The 23,011-nt window shown below is 44.7% G+C and overlaps 1 protein-coding gene across 5 annotated transcripts in view; it reads right to left on the reverse strand.

The window, feature by feature from the left end:
- Positions 1–18,580, reverse strand: part of gria2a (glutamate receptor, ionotropic, AMPA 2a) — a 47,156-nt gene extending 28,576 nt beyond the window's left edge. Inside the window, exons 1-2 of one of the 5 annotated variants that reach the window (XM_037532600.1) lie at positions 18,065–18,580; positions 17,421–17,561 (exon numbers count right to left, since the gene is read on the reverse strand). In XM_037532600.1, coding sequence (XP_037388497.1) covers positions 17,421–17,561; positions 18,065–18,140 — 217 coding nt within the window. In that variant the 5' untranslated portion in view covers positions 18,141–18,580. The remainder of the gene's footprint in view (positions 1–17,420; positions 17,562–18,064) is intronic. The other 4 variants (XM_037532602.1, XM_017724923.2, XM_037532601.1 and 1 more) reach the window with 4 other exon arrangements.
- Between the last annotated feature and the right edge of the window lie 4,431 nt (positions 18,581–23,011).

Consider the following 23,011-nt stretch of genomic DNA (forward strand, 5'->3'; position numbering starts at 1 on the left):
AATTATACACACATTGGGCATCATCGTGTGGACAGCTTCTATATACTGTACAAATATAATCCCCTACACTGCACTGCTGTTTAAAACCTCCCCAACCTAATTTATTAATCTTTAAAAAGTCACCCATAAGTGGCCGTTACTGAGTTGTTGTCCTGTAATCTTAATACAGCGACACTTCATCCAATTATAGTGACTCTTAATTCGAGTGTAGTGACTCACAACTCACACAATATAGTGATATTAATGAAACCCGTGAAGGTTAGAGAAGTGCTTTATATTGGCGCCTGCCTAATGTTAATCAAATCAGACCCAAGACCTTTGACACAGAACATCTGAGGCATTGCTGACGCTGCGCCATCACCTCCAAGTCCCCGAAATGGGGCTTAGTCTCCTACTGCTGATATCTGAAACTGCTAGCCGCCTGGCGTTTATATATGTAAACTTAATGTGGCTTAAACCTCCCTTCCCTCACACACACACACACACACACACACACACACACACACACACTGAACTGAGCTTAAAGTCATGCATTTCAGCTCCAACACACTGACTCTTGCTAGCATGCTTATGGCTATTTTTAGAGTGCCACCAATTGCAACAGGGGCTGGACAAATTCGGTCTCGAGCCACTGGTCTGGTATTAGGAGTTCTGTCCTCAACACACTGATCTGTACAAAGACCCAGCAGACTCTAAATCTGTCCGAGCAGCTGCTGAGTTCAGAGACTGGAACCATGTCGCGTTATGTTTATAATGATCCGCGGCTGAACACCGCGGCCCGAGTCGTCACCAAAACACGGCCGGATTCCCTCTTCACACCAGGACGTCTTAAGACATCCAGACAACACTTACTGGCAATGCCATGTCAGGGAAATCTAAAATCCCTTTGGCTCAAAAGACCAATATGACTACATTTCGTCTGGTTTTAAAGGTCAGAAGCACTAAAATATCATTCTCTTCAGAACGACTGGCACCCAAGAACAGCTACTAGTCAAACACGGCTTCGTTGTTAACGGTTTACAGTGAAAATCAGTGCAATCGAACTTTTAAGGCAAAACATTTTGAAATGTTAAAAGATTTGTGTCCCACCTTAAAACCTGAACACACTCAAAGTTGATGTTTGGCAAACTTCAGGCACTTGTGTTTGTGGTTTGATGACAACACTGATTTTCCTCTGGCAAGCCTTTTAATCGTTTGCTGGCGTTGTGGAAGCATCTAATTCCAGCTCTGGAGACTTGGTGACAAAATGATCCACTGAGAAAGTTTTGCCTGTCAACCTTTTTCAGGCAGCTTCATCAGTCACACCCTCCTGAACCAAGAATCTCACCACAATTAATCTGGAGAATTTGGCAGGAGCCCATTTAATTTGCTTAGATCTGCCATAGAAGGAGGTGAAAAGAGTGAAAAGCATCAGCGCTTTCTGTGTGCTACCATGTTTCCTCTCACTGTATGAAAGATGCACGAGCTTTCCTTTATCGCTGACTGTTTGTTTTATTATTATTATTTATTATTGTTATTTTGTTTAATCAGAGCAGCGCTAATTATTGTGACTTGTGTTCTCATTCATGTGTTGTTCACAAAGGTAGTTTAATTAAGAGACCCTTATTAGTCCCACAACGGGGAAATTTCACCTCCTCGTTTAACCCATCCGTCAAGTGAAACACCACATACACACTAGTGAGCACACGCACACACACACACTAGGGGGCAGTGAGCACACTTGCCCGGAGCGATAGGCAGCCCTATCAGCAGCGCCCGGGGAGCAGTTGGGGGTTAGGTGTCTTGCTCAAGGACACCTCAGTCATGTGCTGTCGGCTCTGGGGATCGAACCGGCGACCTTCCGGTCACGAGGCCGGGTACCTAACCTCCTGCCCCAAAATTTTGTTTGTGACACAAAGTAAACAAAAACGTATCTTCAGCTTTGTCCGATCACACACATCACGTTTGGGAGGACAGTTAAATGAATATCAAACAGATCAGCTAAAGCACAAACAGCTGTCTTGTACAGCTCCTCTGCTCATACAGCGCGGCCTCTCTGAATGCCAGAAACCTGCACCAGTGCTTGTAGACGGAAGAAAGATGGAGAAATCGCGTGGCGGATAGAAAAAAGCACATTAAACGGCAGAATCAGCCACGTTTCTGAGTCGGCCTTAAAGCAATGACTGTCCTAGTAGTGAAGATTTCCAGGTGTGTTCAGGTCTGAGGCCGTTTTTACAGCCGCTGCCTGATTTCCGAAGGTCAGCAGCCTTTTGTTTCATTACGCTTCTGACTCACAGTGTCCATTAATCTAGTCTTCGTGGATTCTCTGATCTTCCCCACGTTGATGGATGACTAAGAGTGTTGGGCCTGTGTGTCAGCTCGTATTTACACAGAACAGGAAGTTGTGGATGGCCACTTAACAAATCCTAGCTGTGGCTAAAAAAGGTTACATCTGAATGAGAACACACTTCAAAATCATTCTACAGCTGACAATAATTCAGACATATATTTGGGGGAAAACGCTTATTTTTGAAAGGACGAATAATCCCAGTGAATTTCTCTTTTCAGTAAAGCCTCAAGCTTTTAAACTGGCAAGGCCATCATCATCATCATCATCATCATCATCATCATCAGGGCTGCTAATATGCCCAAAACAATAAGTAACACTGATGTTCGTGTAAACGTTTGCTGGTGTATCAGGTCAAAACCCCACAGGAACATTTGCACAGATTTCTGCTGAAAAGACAGGCAGTCAAACATCAACAGAGTGGTGTAAAAACTGGAGCCTGAACTCAAACGGCACACAGCTCATTAACACTGAAACGCCCTGAGCTTCACACCTCTATGATCTTCTACACAAAGTATGGAGATACTCTCTACCTCCCCACCTCTCTAGGCCTTGCTGAAAGAAGCCTGAACCCATGAGACATTCGCATTGGTTACTAATCAACTTACCCCAATTTCATTAGCATGCAAGTCCACTGCACTGTCCCCTCAGCACGTCTGCATAATCAAAATAAGACTGTTCACACTTCTTTAGACCCCAATTAAACCCTGACACGGCTACACAGCAGCATACGAGGAGGCTCCTCGGTGAAGCATGGCTTTAGTCTAGAGTTGGGATCGATTCAAACCTACGTGATGGTTTTCTGCATCTGAATCCTTCAAATCATGTTTAGTACCCCCCTAAGATGATTTCCCATGGAGAATTCCTATCGACAGTGTCCGGGGCTATTCTTAATCCGTGTCCAGAAAACTGAGATGCATCGAGCACTGATCACTGTGCCAGACCAAAACTTTCCAATACGCCTCTTTATGGAGAACACGAAGCTTCTGACTCATAACGTGTCTTCATTAATCTGTTTTATTTGAACGTCTGCTGGCACAAAAAACGTACGCAATGAAAGTAACGCAAACCACTCACTTTCCCACTTTACAGATCTTTTCAGTTGAGTCCAAAAGCTAAAACCATTAGATAAACACTGTTTCAACCTCAGCCTAAATAACAACGTACTACAAAACCTAAACATGTACAACACGCCGCTAACCTACTGCAGGATACGGCACCGTATTTATTAAACCATTCTGATATATAAACGAGTATTAATGATCACAGAGTGAACGTAAATAGAAACCAGCACCAGTAGTTAAAGACTGTAAAGTGTTTCTGTGTAGAGATGGATCTAATACCCAGTATCAGCTTCAGGGCAGAGCCAGCGGCCAATGCTGGTTTGGCTGTCAGAGGAAAAAAGAAGTCTATTCAGGTTCTATAACAAATTTAGTTGCTTGTCGTAGAACATAAAGTACCTTTTAAGAACAACTCTCCATAGCAGGCATGGACAACAGTCTTTGAATGTTCATACATTAAGCATCCTAGGCTTTATTTCATGTGATTATGTTATTGTGAAATTGGGTTTCGTTATTTTTAACTGGGAATATCATTTTCAGTCACTGCTCATTTAGAAAAGGCTAAAACGCCCACCCCCAATTATAAATGTTGTATTTGCACTGGTGCTAAAAATGAAGCCATCCTCTGGAGAGTGCTGTTGGCTCTCCTCACAGGTGACCACCGACGCCCATTCAACATGCTGACGACAGTCGAATAGAGTCGATGGGGAACGACACACCTCGCACCTCGTTATGTGCGATGGTCAGCCAACATGCCTGACAGCGTCCAACTGCCCAAAGTCGACTTGGTGTGTCGGGCCGCAAACAAAGGAATCTGCAATGTTTTATACTAGAACTGAAGTTCTAGCCTGGTTTTGCACTCATTTGTAAGTGCTAAGCAGTAAGTGGATAAGAGGGGTTCTGTGTAAGTCGTGCCGACTGCTGAGTATTCCTACAGAAGATCAGTCGCGTGTTTAAGCAGAGTTTTCAGATGAAGCTTTTTCAGTATCATGCAAGATTAAGAGCTAAAGTGGCATTTCTGCTTCGATTATTCAGATTCACAAACAGCCGACACACCAACGAAATTCAGTTACGTGGCATTACCATCCGTGGTGCACAGATGACTGAAATGCCGTCCCAGGCCTGGTTCTCCGATGAAGCTTCTGCATGATCATCCTGCGGTGCGCAGTGCTGATCACTCCCAAAAAGGCAGCCCACTCCCAAACTGTAGATTTAGACTTTAACAGCCACAGAAACCCAAGAACACTGGAATGAGCTTGTATAACGTGGCACTGAATGAGGCCGCACAAGGCAGCATATGATCTATCATAACAGCTTTGGAGGGTGTTGGTTGTGTGTTGATTTAAGCCAAACTGGCACACAAATCCGTCTCTAGGAAGGCAGTGAGATGCATAAACACAGCGAGCTAATAATATCAGACCAGCTCAATGTACCTGCAACACTGAGCCCCTGCTGACAGGAACTCCAACACATTATTAACTGTTTGAGTCAAACATCAAAACAGATCTTCACACAAACAATCTAATCACTAAAGCCTCACAGTCCTTTGGTTTTGAGGTCAGTGAGGAGTCAGTAAAGAGTCAGTAAAGTCAAAGCCGCAGTAACTGTTCTTTAATCAGTGCATATTAGAGCTGTGGATTTAAAACAAGTCACTAATTAAAATGTAACTTTCTCCATCAGTCAGCAATGATCAGTCGGAGGTTTGATGATGATGAATATTTGACATTCTACTGGTGCTGGTCTCTCTTACAGTAAGCAGCAGGGCCCGGTGGGCATACATGTTGGGATCACTTGGATTGCTCAATAATACAAAGCAGTTGGTAGATTATTCAGGTCTAAATATAATGGACAGTAACAGCCCTGATGCAGATATGTTGAGTGTGTGGAAGACAATGGGACCGGCCCATTGAAGGACCCTCGTTTCCTTTTCTCTCATTCAAAAAAAACACAAACACAGCGAATCTGGGAACTCCCTGTAGAATTATACAGCACTTCACACTGTGTTGGTGAGACAAAGAAAGAGAGGAGAGCAAAACGGAAGGAGAGCGAGGAGGAGGAGAGCGAGAATGTCACAGAGGCGAACAGAGAGGCAAAAAGACGTGTAGAGCAGCGCACACACACTCACACACACACACACACACACACCTACACACACACACACACACACACACACACACACACAGTGACAGAGGTGTACCTTGTGTTTGTTTGAGGCCTGAAACAGTGGAGCGGTAAATTTAGCTGCCCTACTTAGCTGCCCTGCTTTAACAATACTCGCCAGGAGAGACAGCTAATGTATGTCTACGTGTGTGTGTGTGTGTGTGTGTGTGCGTGTGTGTGTGTGTGTGTAAGATGAAGAAAGATACTGAGTACATGCGAGTGCACTAGGCCTGGGCAACAGGGTGATGTCATATTAGGGATGCACCAATATGGGAATTTTGGACGGATGCCGATACGTAAGCATATATTTTAGAGAAACATTACAGAAGTTCGTGAGGCTTATTACATTAAAGGGGACTCATTTCATTTTAAACAATGTGCTTTAGAACATTAAAGAATATGGACAAGATGTTTTGTTCACTTTCACAACTAAAGCAATGGATTAAAACGAGGCATTAACAACAATAAAACTAACGTTTTCACAACAATTAGCATGTGATTCTTATAGATATTGCCTAGGACGAAAGGAAGCGATGAAAAAAAAATCTGTCCATCTTTAAGCTGTTTTCAACCACAAAAACAAAGAAGAGCTGTTTTCAATACGGTCAGTACTCTAGTTGTGATCATATGCTTTTCAGAGCATATCGTAGACATCATCATCTGAGATTTCTATCACTTTCATGTAGACCCTCTAAAGCTATGTGAAGAATGCGCAGGGCAGGATAATTTTGCTAATAATTATTGCTAATACACTGACTACACTATAAATTTAAACAGACCCAGTTTTAACGTTCTCTGCACATTTGCTTTCAAAAAAAGTGCAACTGCAATCTGCTAAGAGTTCATTTACAGTCTCTGTCATTTCTGAAGAACTCGTGTGCAGCTGAATGCTTTACGTTTCATTCTGGGCCAAAGCATAGTTTGAAAATATTTACAAAGAAATGCATAAGAATAGTATTAATAGCTTCCTAAACCGACACCAAATTCTCTTTACACAGCCAAAACGATCTGCTCTTGACTATCAGGGCTTGCAATGGCAAGTCCACTTGCTTACATATGTAAACATCCAGAAGTGGGGAGGTCTCGCTGCTTTTCAGGTAATGATACTGCAAAGAGGAAAACAATACAACAAACTATCCCACACAAAAATGTACGCTGATGAAAAACATTCACTATTTAAGGTTCTATAAATGGCTAAACATGGTTCCTCTGGTACAAACCAGCTCACCTCTACCACACACGGCCACGTCGCACTGAGCTTTCAGTGATCGTATCCACGCCACACGTATTTTTACCCTTACCCCTTGCTTGGTATGAAGAAAAGGACCATAATACATTGAAGCAACATTAAACGAAGATAATGCAACGGTTGTCATGTTTCTAGTGGGTTTTTTGTGGGTTTCTCTGGTCGCTCGCTTGGAGTGTGGCTCTGAAAAACCTCCGTTTGGAGCCCTAACACTTCGCCCTGGGCGTGAACGAGCAAAACGGAGGCCTAAGGGCCAAGTGGTAGGGGCAAGGGGTGAAATGGGATTGGGCCTCGGTCTCAGAATGAAGTGCACCTCTATATTTGAAACTAGATTTCTGTGCTGAATTCAAAATCTAGGATGCCCAGTTAACCTGCCACAGCTACATCCTGATGTCTGTATCTCATTCAAGCTGTGTGGCACAGGAGTTTGACCGCATTCAACTGTTTCCTAAAGAAATATAATCGAATCAAATCAACGCAAGGAGTAAAGACAGAGCGCGTATTAGGGGCTGAGCGCCGGGCGCGTCCGTTCGATCGCTTTTCACATCCTTTCCTCTCTGCACTGTCTGCCCATCTGGAGTCATTTGTAAGCAGCGCACATGAAGCCAGAGTACAAAACGTAAAGCTTTGAACCACCATCACTTACTCAACATGCCAGCAAGCCTGCTGCTCCTGTCTCTGGGGAAGCTCGCAGGACTGGCAGTACTCCTGCCTGTGATTCAGAGCTGGTTCAATTACACGTTCCACTATTGTATAATCAGTACAAAGCATTATTTGCCCTCTATAGGACGTTTACCGTTACCGTTACCATCAGTGGTCTCAGGTTATTCACATGCTGCTCCACCCCCCACTGACTTACTCAACACTAATGCTTGTGATCCAGTCAACCAAGGACTCTCAAAGACATTAATTAGTGGAGGAGGTGTGTCAGATTTGTCTGAACCTTGACTCTACTGGTCAAAAATGATTGGGCAGTTTTTATAACAGGGATCATTTCCACTGAACTCTCTGATTGGTGCTCTTCTCTGATTGAACAGAGCTTATGGGTTTTACGTAGCGTCTATTTATTATCTCCCTTGACTTACTGCTTTTATAAAATGTTGAAATCCTGACACATTTGTTGTGCACGTTTATATATTTTTAAATGTCCCCCATCTGTTCTATAAATCTCAGCTCATGAACAGATCAATGTATGCATGTACCAAAGCAGCATGGGAATGACATCTGCTGCAGATAATAAAAGAGACTTTGGACCATTTCGATATCTTTGGTCTTTCATGTTCATTCATACTTCAAATAAACCAGACGTGGCTTTGTTTGAAAGTGTGACGAGTCCAAGTTCCTCAAGGGGTCTCGGACCACTTATTTGGTCTGCGTCAGGGTTTGCGTGGCAGCGTTACCTTTGATCTCACTAACAGATCACAGATAAAAGAGTTCCGGTACCCATTTCATACAGACAACACGAAACATATGCACCAGTGATGGTATGACTAGTATATCAACTAATATTATCAACAAATATTAGATTTACTGCACTCTCGTGAATTCCCACGGCACCTGCCACAATATCTTGAAGAGAAATCACACAAATTAACGAATAGCCTTAATAAAGCAGAACGATCCCTAAATCATATGTATAATCTATATAAACAATAACAGGAAAACAGTTCAAGTGAATGATGTCACTAAAGATCTGCGAAAGCATCACCTGAACGACAAAACGAATGCATAGCTTACAGACAGGGCAGAGCCTTCAGTCTGACAGCCCAGCAAAACACACCGAAAACAACTGTTCTATGGCTTCATTCCTGCTCGGAGTTGACTGGGAATTGCGTTGTTACTTCACAGCGAGTCAGATGACCATGACTGCTGTGTTATTTCAGCAGAGGGTAATGTATTCGTCAATAGACTTTGTCAGATATTGTCAGTTCACCTTGACAGAACTGAGCTGGCGGGAGCAGGACAAATCGTTTCGGTTCAGGGTGGGAGCAAGACAAATTCCGATTTTCTGCCGGAGGAAGGACTGGGGAAAACAGTCCCGCGCAGACCTCTGACATCAGAACAAACGTAACAATAACTGTAAGGTTTAAAAAAAGAGTGTCAGCATTAATTTGATCTATATTGAATAAACTGCATAGAAAATCCAGCCATTTTTTATAACAGTACTACAGAGGGTTTACAACACATGGGACTCAAAAGCAGCTGGAGAAAATACAGGTAAGCACTTCTTATATTATAGGTAAACGTTTCTTATATTAAGAAGCTGGGACTAATAAAAGCCAAAATGATAGAGAAACATTATTATTATTATTTATTCGTAGAAGTTTAGAAATAGAGTAAAGTGAATGGAAAACCCGGCACCACTTAAACAGTTAAAATTACTTTTAAAGCAAACATCTGATAAAACTGATATGATCTCAAAGTTACTGAGCATCCGTTACTGCTCATAATTCAGAGGTCTTCAGACTTGATGTGAACAGGAGCATCTGGACTGCTCTGACACAGCCAAACGTCTCAAAACCACATGGGCAGTGCTTCACGTGGCAGCGGGGTAATGACCCAAAATTAACTGTAAACATTCGAACGGTCTTCACTATCACAACCTGAACTAGGGGTTGACCAGTTACTGCACTCAGTCCTATAATCTCACTCACTCTAGCCAAAGAAACAGGACTCCTGTCTCACTTGCATGTATACACTAAAAAGGCAAGGTCCGCTCCTGATCTGTGCTCTTTCATCAAGGTCAGTGACTCAGATCATGTATGTTTTATCTAAAAATTGTGTAAAAATATTTGTATAAAATGTTTAATTTAAAGATTTTTTTAGTTCCATTTTTCTTACAAAGTTTATCTGTTTAGTATCTTCAAAATAACTTGAAAACGTTAAAGCTACTACTTCTGCAGCCAACTGGGCAGTCGTGGGCTGGAGGTCAGGGAACCAGCCTCATGACCGGAAGGTCGCCGGTTTGATCCCCAGAGCCGACAGTCCGTGACTGAGGTGTCCTTGAGCAAGACACCTGACCCCCAACTGCTCCCCAGGCGCTGCGGATTGGGCTGCCCACCGCTCCGGGCAAGTGTGCTCACTGCCCACTAGTGTGTATGTGGTGTTTCACTTGACGGATGGGTTAAATGCGGAGGTGGAATTTCCCCGTTTGTGGGACTCTTAATTATCGTTTCTTCCAATAACGTCACAATCACAGTGCCAACCTCAGGTTCATTCAGCAGTGCTCTCAGCACCGCTAAATCATTTGTTGCTGTAGTTTTAACAAGTGAAAGCTAAATCTGAGCTGAGATTCCCAACTGTGGTGGTAGCAATAGGTGAAGAACAGAGTGACACACAGATCAGCTCCAGTGTTATATTATAACTCTGCTACTGAGATATGTGTTGATTAAGGGTGCATTTATCGAGGTAAATCGATGCACTTATTGAGGAAAGTATTAACCAACTTTTGAAATTCGCCTCACTGCAACTGCAGCACCACACTCTTCTGAACTCTTAGAGGGTTGTTAAACGAAGAGGCGATGAAACACAGAGGTAAACGCACCCCTTTCCCAACTTTTTAGGAACTTGTTGTTGACGTCAAATTAAAAACAGGCATATCATTTGCAAAAGCAATAAAATTGCTCAGTTTCAAAGTTTGATATGTTGTCTTTGGAGTAATTTACTTTAGAAATATGGTTTGCGTGAGAGGCACATCACTGCTTTCTATTCTTATTTACATTCTGCACAGCGTCCCAACTGTTTTGGGATCCACAGCATTGTGCTGCCATTTCTGTAAACAGTGTTCAGCTTAGATGTTTTGTTTCTGTTGTCGTGTGAATTCAATTGAAACTAGCAGCTATTTTAGTTGGCTGAGTTAGTCTTAGAAACAAAAATGATCTTCAAATGTAATTTTTTAAGTTTAATAGTACTTTCTTTTGAATACTTGCACTATTCCAAACATCACTATGTCTGTCATGGTTATCAGTGTGCAATGGATTTTGTATTTGATTTGGAAAAACAGTAATAAGTTCATACACAGCCACACTCTACTCTTAAAAGGCTGTGTTACTGTTACCATCATTTTGGTGGTCAGTGTTGAAAATGTCCTTAAATTAGCTGAAGAAGAACTCAGGACTCGAGCGTCAAGACTTGAGACTTACTTATCACTTGCAACTTCATGACTTATGTCCAGCTCTAGCATTAGCTACTGTAAGAGACTCTGCCTGCTGTACTAGTGATAAAAAAACTAAACTCTTAGATGGCAACGCTTGCCAGTGCCGGGTGGGGGGAGCCAATGTACATTTACCTGCATTGGTCAGTGTTTAATCTGCCTTTCTGGCTCAACCAGTACAGATATCATTATCCTCAAATTCAAGCGGACACTCTGCACATTAATCTTGTGGTGTTTGGTGCCAAATCTAACAGAATCGTGTGGATGAGTTCGCAAACCGACCCTGGTGAGCAGGGCTGAACGATTCTTCTGACCAATACTGCGATTGTTTATAACTGAGGTATGTGTTGAGGTATGGGCCTTTTTGGCTAAAAAGACCAGCATATTGCAGCTGTTGGAACAAAACCTTATATCTCCAGAAAGGTAACTTCACAGAAAAAGATAAAGGTCTTAACTTTCAATTGAAGTAAATGGAGAAATCAGTTGTCCGAGTAATTTTGGACCATTTCTGTTGTTCCGTTCATCATGAAATTTTGACACAAAGTAAAGGCCGGCTGCCTTTTTCCAACTATGTCAAAAAACGAAAACAGAGATTAAAGGTTTTGTCCCAACAACAGCGATATATTCTTTCTGGTTTAAGACCTGATCTCTTAACACAGCTCGCCAGCCTGCTGGTCATTTGCGGTCATGAGGTCTCAGGAGTTCACAAGCTCCATGTTATAGGTCAAATTTCCCTACTTAAAAACTTGCATCATATCAATGTTGTTGACACTAGACTGTAAGTCTATATAAAAACTGCAGCTCTTCCTGAAAATTGCATTCATCCAAACTGCGATTTCGATTTAAAAGCAATACATTTCCAGCCCCACCATAGTGTGAGTTAAAGGAGGAAATAAAGTCACATATCAAGTCATTTCACACCTTTAAACTTCTCAATCCAACACAATTCACTTTCTGAATTGGCCTCTTGTTACAGGCGCATAACCATGACTTGTCATCACCGCCTGCGTTAACATGTAAGGATTTTTGCCAATCCGACTGAATACGTTCCGATTCCAGACTCAGACTGAGGTGTTTATATGGACACGCTATTCAACAGTCTGATGGAAAATCTTCGTTTACCTGCTCGCTATGAGTTTCCAGTTGGCACGCTTGTTTCTAACTGCTTTAAAATGACGTCAGACTCAGAAAAACGTCCTTCACACGTCCTCGTTAAAGAAGGCCGAGAGGAAGACGCCGTGTTCCGAGACGTCCGTCCCAGCGCCGTCTTTTAAAGTTCGGAGCATGAACTTCGTCTCCGCTGAACACCAGTTTCTGCTCCGCCATGCTGAACGTCATAAACTTCTGCCAGAGCCGTTTACGAGTTCTCTGACTTTGCTGTGACACGAACGCACATGCGCAGAACGTAACCGACCGAAACCCCGACCCAGCCCATTATTAGCTGGCAGGTGATTATGTTAGAGTATGTTCCATTAGGTTTTGTGCACTTTTTATCCATCAATGTGTTTTTCTCCCTGAAATCAATGCCAAGATGTGCGTTTTTGACCAAAACGTCCTCGTAAACGTGGCTTTTTCCTGATCTAAACATGTTCAAATGAACCCAGTCCTTTGACCCCAACCTCTCTCTTAATTTCGAGCCCCTCCACTTTTCCCTTCCCCCTCCCTCGTTCAAGGTGATTGCTGATTGTTGGGATTGAGGGACTGTCAGTAACAGAGAAAAGTGCCCACTCACTCGTTTCTCATCCTGTCTTCAGCACTAAATCCACCGCATGGACTGATGTGAATATTTAAGCGATGAGACACACACACACACACACACACACACACACACACACACTTTTCAAGATGCCATTATAGCATCACAGCGCTATGGACCAAATAATGAACAGACTATACATTTATGAACCAAGCAGCACAACATATGTGTCCCAAGTGTCAGAGATCATAGAAGCACTCTAGCAAACATCACCGTCTCCCTCCTGCAGACATCCTGCATTAAAACCATTCTCTGCTAGAAAGCCTGTATGATTTATGCATTGCAGCAGAATGAAATATAAGGTGCTGTGGCATAATTAATAACTGCACAGCGGTTCACAACACTATAACAGCCAGTGGAGCCAGGTGTGCTTCAGCTTGTTTTGACTGAAAACCTGCAGGATCTGATTGGACACCTGACCTAGAGCCAAAGTCACTTTCTGCAGTGTTTCCCAAACGCACCCCCAAGGATTTTGACCCCCCCCCCCCCATGTTCTGTTTGAAAAATGTTCATATTTTATGTTATTATGAATAAAAAGGGCACAACCAGTTGCTAAATCTCACATGCCTTAGTTGCAAACTCAATTAAGTAGAAAGGATCCTGAGATTAATTCTGTCTGTATGCATTAACGCCGTCTTCACGCTCCCCCAGGATTTATTTCAGACCTGTGGGAAACACTGTTGTACCTTCTCCAGGAAGGGCCCATATCCCACATGTTCTTCTATTTTGTATATTTTTTTGACGTATGAACTCTCCAGTGGGCCTCATTCACAAATATCTTCCATATTTTCTTTTCCTTAAACTTGAGAAAGGAGCTGAGAAAAGCCTACATCAGATTCACGACATCCTTAAACCGCAGACGGGCGTCCGTTAACTGTAACATGGTTGGCGTTTAATGTTCTCCTCCAAGCGTGTTTAGCTGTCCAGTGACGTGACGTTGTTAGTGGCAGTCTGAAAAGATGTGGTGGCTGGGTTCACGTGACGTAGGCAGCTTGTGCTCGTCTTCATCCTACCCATGTTAGCACTGTGTGATTGTGGGAGACAGTTCGCAGAATTTGACATGACAAAATTGGGAAAAATGATGAAAATTACTGATACACATATATCATTGCAGTCGTTTGCCAAAAAGCATGACTCACTCAGTAACATCATTTGACATCCCAGTTATAATTAATCTAAAAGGCAGCTTTGCAGCTTATTTCCATATATGGACCGCATGGACTGACGAATAAGGGTGTGTTTCAAAACTTACAACTTCAACAATATTTACACACTTCACCCAAAAGGTAGTTTTAATGATGTAGGCCCCTTAAGAAAGTGTATAGAAATACAAATATACCCTCTACTGCAAACACTGGTGATGTGCCTTATATATCTTAGCAAATAAAGTATATATGGGTTTGCCTGCACATGTGTTTACATATTATATGGATCTTACAAATAACGGACATGCTTGCATTTACATTACATTTACATTTACGGCATTTGGCTGACGCTCTGATCCAGAGCGACTTACAGTTTGATCATTTTACACAGGGAGGGCAAGGTGGTGTTGGGAGCCTTGCCCAAGGACTCTTATTGGTGTAGTGTATGGCGGTTACCCAGGCGGGGCACTGAACCCCAGTCTACAGGGTGGAAGGCAGAGGTGTTACCCACTACACTACCCTAGCTTGCATTTGTCTCCGTTTGCCATACGAGTGTTTTTATGTGTGTTTACGCTGTTCGGTTGATCAACTATACGAGACGACATTTATCGTTCTTCCCATTATTAGAATCGTGATTTTACTTTGTTTCCTCGTAAACTAAGTTCTGTAACAAAATGAATGTGCATCTCTAGCAACCAAGACTCACGAAAACACTCGAGGCGCAATGCCCCACCCAAGCCTTACCGAACTGGTCAAAATAAGTATGATGTGTCGAGTCCAATCAATCAAAACAAAGGTAGCCTGCGGCGTGTCTCAGTGTCCCACCTCAGCGTCACTGGATCAGTTGAAGGCTGGACTATGTGTCAAGTCAACTAATCAAACTCTCTCGTTAATCATGTCTGCAAAGCAAAGACACACTGAGGTTCATCACTGCAGTCGAACTCGCTCAGTAACATCATTTGACTCTCAGTCTCCATCGCTCTCAATCCACCAGCTCGGGAAGACGGCTGGCGTTAGAGCCGCTGTTGAGATGCACAAGCCCACTGTAGTCTAACAGCATGTTTAAGCTCTTTGGTGAGAGGAACCGTTAAGCTGTGCAGTGGGAGAAAACACAGCAGAAGACTCATTCTGGATACGTGTGCCTTTTATAATCCCTGTACATGTTGGTGTGTTTACTCATCACATTTAGACCGAAAAGCAATGCATGATCACAGACAGGAACTGAGCTGAATAATTCAGAAGCATATCTGTAAAGTTATGGATCAAAAATAAAAACATTGAGACGAGCATGTACCGTTTTTCATCCCGCTTGTTTACTGAATATCAGTCCGGGAAAACCACACAGGGGTGGACCCTTAATGCCTGGGCATGTCTGTTGGTGGGCCTGTGTGTTCATGATAAGATGCATAAGAGTGTGAGTGTGTGTGAGTGCTTGTGCATGCAGGTGTGTGTACGATAAGGAGCTGTAGGTGTGCAGAAGTGTGTATGTGGATGTGTGTGTGTGTGTGTGTGTGTGTGAGGACATGAGTGCGTGCTATTTTATTAATCAGGCCCAGGAGTGACATGTTGCAGTGATGCTTGCGTGCTGGAGCCGCAACTCCTTCACTTCTAAAAACAGCCCCATCGTTTCTGAAGAGCGTGCCACACACACACACACACACACACACACACACACACACACACACGCCCACGGAGCTGCAACTCATTCACCAGCACAGAAGCCCCTCTCATTCTGGGCTCAAACACATTTATACGAGCTACTTGGGCTTGGCTGCACATCCACGCCATTTTACTCCTCGTTGTGAGACGGGAGCTCCCACACAGTCCTGGAATATCAGGGCTGCACAGTGAGGGGGAAAACCCACCACTTCAGGCCGTTCATTAGTCTGTTTAGAACTATGAGTGCTTTACAGCACCATATCATGCTTAAATGGTACTTCACAAGGTGAAAGGGTTCTCCAGCGGACCTGAACATGGTTCTAGGGTCTATTATTAAAGGCTTGACATTGTAACAGTTCTATAAAGAACCATTTCCAAAGAGGTTCTACATTAAACCACCTACAGCACGTTGTTCATCAAAGTGAAGAACCATCTGAGCATGCAAACGACTCCTCGCGCTAGGCAGAGTCAGGGCCTTCACTGGAGAACCCTTGAAGAACCCTCTTCTCTGAGTGTGACGCGTGCACCTCGCGTTTCAGAATGACATCCCTCACGATGTGCGCCATTCAAGGGGGCTGTCTGCACAGCATCAGTCATTGGCGCCCCTTGTTGGGAAGACACAGGCTGAGGACTGAAGCCCCCGGGGTCTCGAGCTCGGCTCCGCTCCCGGTGTTTCACGGTTGTCTGTGGACGTGAAGGGCGAGCGGGAGCGGGGGCGGGGGCGGGGGGGCTGTGGCTGTTTTAACGCGCCTCTCCGCCGTTTCCAACACAGATACGCGACACAAGCCGAGGAGACCCCATTAAACCTCCACAATCGGACCCCATTCAGACCACAGGCTTCAGTTTTTATCGTACATCGAGTCTAAACAAGGGGAAAGGGGCGGGGCGTTAGCTCCTCAGCCGTTGCCGTGGCAACCAACTTAGTGGCGCTTTCGGCAAATTACCGCCAGTTTACACCGCCGCTGACCCACAAACGAAGGAATAAACAGAGTTCTAGATACCAGGTTTCTCTGGCGACCCCACCTTCACACTAGAACCCGGTCGGAGGCTAAAACGCGCTCCTCTAGAGATGATAAGTCCGATTCAGTTTATCCAACCGATTCTTATGAACAGCCCGAGTCAACGATTCACTGAATCACACGTGAAATAAACTCTCCAGGAATTTCTCTCCAAAACGGCGAATTCACACACGGCAAAGACGCCGCTCGGCGCTAATGTGGGTTCATATGACACGGTTTTACACCGAGCGATCCCGGACCGCTTTCCGAAACGGTTCCTCAGACCGAGGAAGCTGGGGAGGGTAAGAGCGCCGCTGATATGACAGCAGAGGCGCTCGCTCATCAAGCCTTAATGAGAGGCAGTGAGTCCGGAGCCCTGCTCACTAACCGATTCACTAAGACAAAGAATCGACTCAAAAGACGATTCGATCAGTCTAGCGGCAAACACCCTCATTAAACACACAAATACCGCCGATATGTGAAGTCGATCCCCGGACAAACGATACTTCCACTTCAACACGCCCGAGACGCCCGAGCTGAGGGCTTCAAACATTTAATAGCGCAAACCCTCCAGAGACAGCGCCGCCATTTTGAATGAATAACAAATCCGCTCTGATTCACACAGCCTCTCACACACGCGCGCGCGAGTTTGTATTCCTGTCTTTGTGGGGAGATCTCCTCGGCCCCGGGTTCCCTGCCTGCGCCGTAAGCTCGGGAACCGAAGGGACATCTCCGGGCTTGGTTTACTTTCTGCCCCGCAAAGTCGACATCGTCCATTTCTAGTCTGTTTCATGTTTGGTCCTAGTGAAGGAGGTAAACAAACACACACACACACGCTACACCGTCCACCTCCCCGAATAACCGCCCTGAACGGTCCCCGAGGCTGAGCCGAGCTCGGGAGGCGGTGAGGACTTACAGCAGTTGGTGATGGCGAAGCTGTTGGCCACCTCCAGGTTGTCGATGTGTGGCGTGAGGCGGAATTCGGCCGTGCCGAACTGAACCATCCCGACCCGAAAGGCGCTGTACTCCTGGTCCGCCCCCCGGGGGAAGAGGCCGCCTGGGGGACAAACACCAAGCAGAAGAAGAGGAAGCGGTTAATTTCAGCCTTTGGGCTCGTCGCTAAGCCCACAGCCCGACATCTGCCCGGAGAAAAGCCACAGGCTTTGAACTGGATTCAGACGTGAAGCCTCTAACGGCCCGGCACGAGTAAAACACCCACACCGACACGGTCCCTGCCGAGATAGCCGGACAGCCTGTCTTACTGGCGCTAAACCGAAACTCGCGACTCCCTCTCAGCGCGGCTAACGGCCACCGCGCCATTGGTCTGAATTCCCAACCGCCGAATTGTCCCGTTCCACCTTAAATGGTGCAGCAGTTACGTTCTGGCGCCTCAGAAGCCTCCGGCGCCACAACGGAACCGCTGCGCCATTTAAGGTGGAACGGGCCAATTCGAGCAAGACCCTGGATGTGAATATGAAGACGACTTGAGCTTCGCCCGTCGAAAATGGGGGAGTCTCTGGCTTTTTTCTCGGGAAGACGCGCTGACGGGCTGATTCTCACCGATTTGGACGCTGGGTGATCCGCCGAGCGCCAGACCCCATAAAGCTGGCAGGAGGAAGCCGGAGAGATTCATCATCTTCTGTTTTTCCACATCCACCGACCGACCGACCGACCGCTCACAGGACCGCGAGAGCCTCGCCGCGCCCGCGCATCGCACACGCGCCACACGGAAAGCAAAACAAAGAAAGAAGAAAACAAAACGCAAAGAAAGCGACGGTTACAGCTGCTCTCTCCTCTCTCTCCTCCCTCCTTCTCTCCTTCTCTCCTTCTCTCGCGAGGACAGCGACGGTTGGGTAGCTCCCGCCGAACAGGGGAGAGAGGGCGCGCGGTGATGCGGGCTGCTCGCGCACCTCCTCTGCGGCTCCAGTCCGCGAGCAGCCTACGCCGGACGCGGGGAGAATACTGATGGAGGCGGAAACAGCCGAGCGGAGCCGAGCGGAGCCGAACAGCCGCCGTGCGGACTTGCGATCAAGAGCGCTTCGCTACTGCGCACAACCGAGCGCGAATTGGGACGCAGCCGTGGTGAACTCCCACTCTAGAGCTAGAACGCAGGAACCTCCGCACCAGCCGAGCTGTAGAATGCCAGGGGCTACTCGTAATCTAGAACGCAGATTTCCTCTGACCTGGAAAAAATTCTGCCGCAGAGCGTTCTAGAACACAAGCACAGTGGTACTTGTGTTCTAGATCACGGAATTCTACATGGGTTAAAACCATTCTTCAAGGGTTCTTTAGTGAAGAGAATGTGTTCTATATAGAGAATCCACACTCTCAGAAAAAAGGCAGGACACTGTCAGTGGGCAGTACCCCCTCTGGAGTGGTACCCTCAAGGGTGCATCTCAGAACCTTTGGTCAGGGACCAATCCACTGAACCGATGCGTTCTAAGCTGCATTGACTCCACTTTTTATTTCATTCTTCTGTTTTAAAACCTTCGGTCATGAAAAGGCACAAATATGGACTTTTCACCTGGAAGGCTTACTTAAGGTTCACGGTTGGACCTTCAAACCACTGCTGTACCTTTGAGGAAACATTTAGGGTGTTTGCACCTTGATGAACGAAGAATGCACCTCCACAGAACCTTTATTTTGAGCAGTGTGGGATTCCTCTTTAATGTATGTGCAAGAAAAGCTCTGAGAAACGTTGACATGAGTAAAAGAGCAGGATGTGTTTAGTGACACACATGGAAATGACAGGAGATGGTGCAATATCACATTTTCCCCTTCCAGTGTGGGACTGAAACCACTGAAGCGCTCTGTAACGCTGCTGTACAGATTGGCTGTCACAGCCCTGTAACAACTTCTTTAAGAAGCTCTTCTGTCCTCCACTCATTACCTGTATTAATGGCACCTGTTTGACCTCGTTATCTGTATAAAAGACACCTGTCCACAACCTCAAACAGTCAGACTCCAAACTCCACTATGGTGAAGACCAAAGATCTGTTGAAGGACACCAGAAACAAGATTGTAGACCTGCACCAGGCTGGGAAGACTGAATGTGCAGTAGGGAAGCAGCTTGGTGTGAAGAAATCTACTGTGGGATCAATAATCAGAAAATGGAAGACCTACAAGACCACTGCTAATCTCCCTCGATCAGGGGCTCCACGCAAGATCTCAGCCCGTGGGGTCAAAATGATCATGAGAACGGTGAGCAGAAATCTCAGAACCACTCGGGGGGACCTGATGAATGACCTGCAGAGAGCTGGGACCAACGTTACAAAGGCTAATGTCAGTAACACACGACGCCGCCAGGGACTCAGATCTTGCAGTGCCTGAAGTTTGCTAGAGAGCATTTGGATGTTCCGGAAGAGGATTGGGAGAATGTCATATGATCAGATGAAACCAAAGTAGAACTGTTTGGTACAAACACAGCTCGTCGTGTTTGGAGGAGAGTGAATGCTGAGTTGCATCCAAAGAACACCAAACCAACTGTGAAGCCTGGGGGTGGCAACATCAGGCTTTGGGGCTGCTTCTCTGCAAAGGGACCAGGACGACTGGTCTGTGTACATGAAAGAATGAACGGGGCCATGAATTGTGAGATTTTGAGTGCAAACCTCCTTCCATCAGCAGGGCATTGAAGATGAAACGTGGCTGGGTCTTTCAGCATGACCATGATCCCAAGCACACTGCCAGGGCAACAAAGGAGTGGCTTCTTAAGAAGCATTTCAAGGTCCTGGAGTGGCCTAGCCAGTCTCCAGATCTCAGCCCCATAGAAAACCTTTGGAGGGAGTTGAAGGTCCGTGTTGCCCCAAAACATCACTGCTCTAGAGGAGATCTGCAGGAGGAACGGGCCAACATACCAGCAGCGGTGTGTGCCAACCTTGTAAAGACTTGCAGAAAATGTTTTTTTGTTATTGACCAAATAATTATTTTCCACCATTATTTGCAAATAAATTCTTTAAAAATCAGACGATGTGATTTTCTGAATGTTTGTTCCTCACGTTGTCTCTCATAGTTGAGGTCTACCTATGATGTCAATTACAGGCCTCTCTCATCTTTTTAAGTGGGAGAACTTGAACAATTGGTGACTGACTGAATACTTTTTTTCCCCACTGTATATCAGAGTCAGATATATATTTCAAGATATTTGTGTATATATACACCGAACAGGGCATAGAATTATGACCTTGTTTCTGCGCCCACTGTCCACTTTATCAGCTCCACTTACTGTATAGCTGCACTCTGTAGTTCTACAGTTACAGACTGTAGTCCATCTGTTTCTCTGATACTCTGTTACCCTGTTCTTCAGTGGTCAGGACCCCCGTGGACCCTAACGACGTCAGCGTTACTGCAGTGCTGAGAATGATTCCCAATTCGGGTCGAGCCCAAATCCAATTTGGATTTATGTAGTAAGTGACGCAACAGAGGACAGACGCTACACACTTCAGTCTCCACTCTGTGTGTTTGTGTGGTCTGGCAGAGCTGCTGTTGCTTCCAGACGCAACCATTTCACAATAATAGTACTTACAGTTGACAGGGGCAGATCTAGCAGGACAGATACTAAACTGACTTGTGGCAGAGGCGGCGTCCTATGACAGTGTCCTGTTTAAAGTCACTGAGCTCTTCAGTACGACCCATTCGACTGCCTCTGCAAGGCCTACGTGCTTGAGTTTATCCACCTGTTAGCAATGAGTGCGACTACAACACCTGAACTCAATGAGTACAAGGGGTGTTTACATGCATTTGGCCATATAGTGTGTATGCAGAATGTATGGATCAAACACATATGTCTCTGCATGGTTGAATACACGCCAGTTCAGTTCTAATTGTTACTACGTGAACTGTTTTCTCTTAAATAGCAGATTTTGTAAATGTCTTTGAACAATATTTTCATTAATTTCATGTTTTGATGCATACCCTATAGAATGCATTAGGGTTTAGTTGTGTAGCTATTATACTAATGTTTACTTCATTGTGCGTAAAAACCTTCCATCATATAAAAATGAATATGGGAATGACATATGAATTCCATACATTAATATTTTCATACATTTTTCAATGTATGTGTTACACATCCACGTTTCCATGTGTTGATATGTGGCTGAAATGTGTGTCCCATGTTTGCAAATGGACAATTTGACAAAAGTTGGCCTATATGTCACATATATGTCCATATGTGACTAATATAAGTTGAATAATATAAGAGAAATCCATATATGCCGATATATCTCATGTATTTGAAACCCCTAAACCGCCGTATATCAGATGAATGTATGGGCAGCACAAAATTCACTGTAATGTGTTCTCATTAGAACTTATATATCAGTTCTCTCGTCCTTGGTTCCAGTGGACTTAAAATAGGTGTACTCTCTTAAAAAAATGGTGCTTCGAGGGTTCTTCATAGAATCATGAACATTTAAAGAACCCTTTGCATGATGAATGGGTTCTTCGCATCACGATAGGCATGGGAAATGTGCATGAATGTGCCATAGAACCTTTTTGAAAAGGATTGTTCTATTGCTACAAGCTTGACATTGTAACAACAGAAGAACCCTTTTGGATTCTATATAGAACCCTTTTCAAAAAGGTTCTATATAGAGCCATCTACAGTGCATTCTTCATCAATCTGAAAAACCCTGTCATAATGCAAAGAACCCTGTAATATGCAAAGGTGTTCATGGTTCTAGATAGAACCTTTGAAGCACCTTTTTTAAAGAGTGTTTAGCAGGTTTCTGTTCTAAGAGCACATCTGATGATATGACTTTTATATGGGGAAGAATACAAAAACACAAACGTACAAGCAGATAAAATGGCACATAAACGTGTAGGTTTATTGGGAAACGTGTGCGCACCACATAGCAAGAATGAGAATTTAACTAACCAATAAAAGAAATTCCCCCGCTCGTGGTGACATCCAGTATACATAAAAATAATGCGTGGCCACGCCTTATTAACGTGTGGGAACGAGATCCTAATGCGTGGCCATGACTTAGTAAGACGTGGAAATGAGATCACGGCTTATTAAGTCGCGGACATGCATTAGGATCCCGTTCCCACACTTTACTAAGTCGTGGCCATGATTTAATCATCTCATTCCCGCGCCTTACTAAGTTGTGGGCACTTTTTTAAATTTTATTTTATTAAAAATCAGTTCCCCAAATCGCAGCCCAGCAGCTTCTCAAATTCGTCCTTCAGTGTGAGAAAACTACACATCCCATGCGTCCTCACAGCTGGCCTCACTGACGATCTGCTGCACACAGTGCAGTTCTTACGTGATCCAACAGAGGGCGCCAGATCCTTATTGTTACTTCACTCGAATAGCTCTGGTGCCGAGGTGTGAGTTTCTACATGTAAGAGTGATGATGGTGAAACAGTGGTAAATCTGAAAAAAGCTTTCTTAGGGAACTTTTTTTTGCCTCAGAACACTCTTCACTGTCCTTCCACCAAGAATACATGAAAATTACATTTACATTTCCGATTACAACACATAAAATAACCCCGATGAAACAAGGC

The sequence above is a fragment of the Pygocentrus nattereri genome, chromosome 22 (assembly GCF_015220715.1).
Source record: "Pygocentrus nattereri isolate fPygNat1 chromosome 22, fPygNat1.pri, whole genome shotgun sequence".
NCBI classification, from domain to species: domain Eukaryota; kingdom Metazoa; phylum Chordata; class Actinopteri; order Characiformes; family Serrasalmidae; genus Pygocentrus; species Pygocentrus nattereri.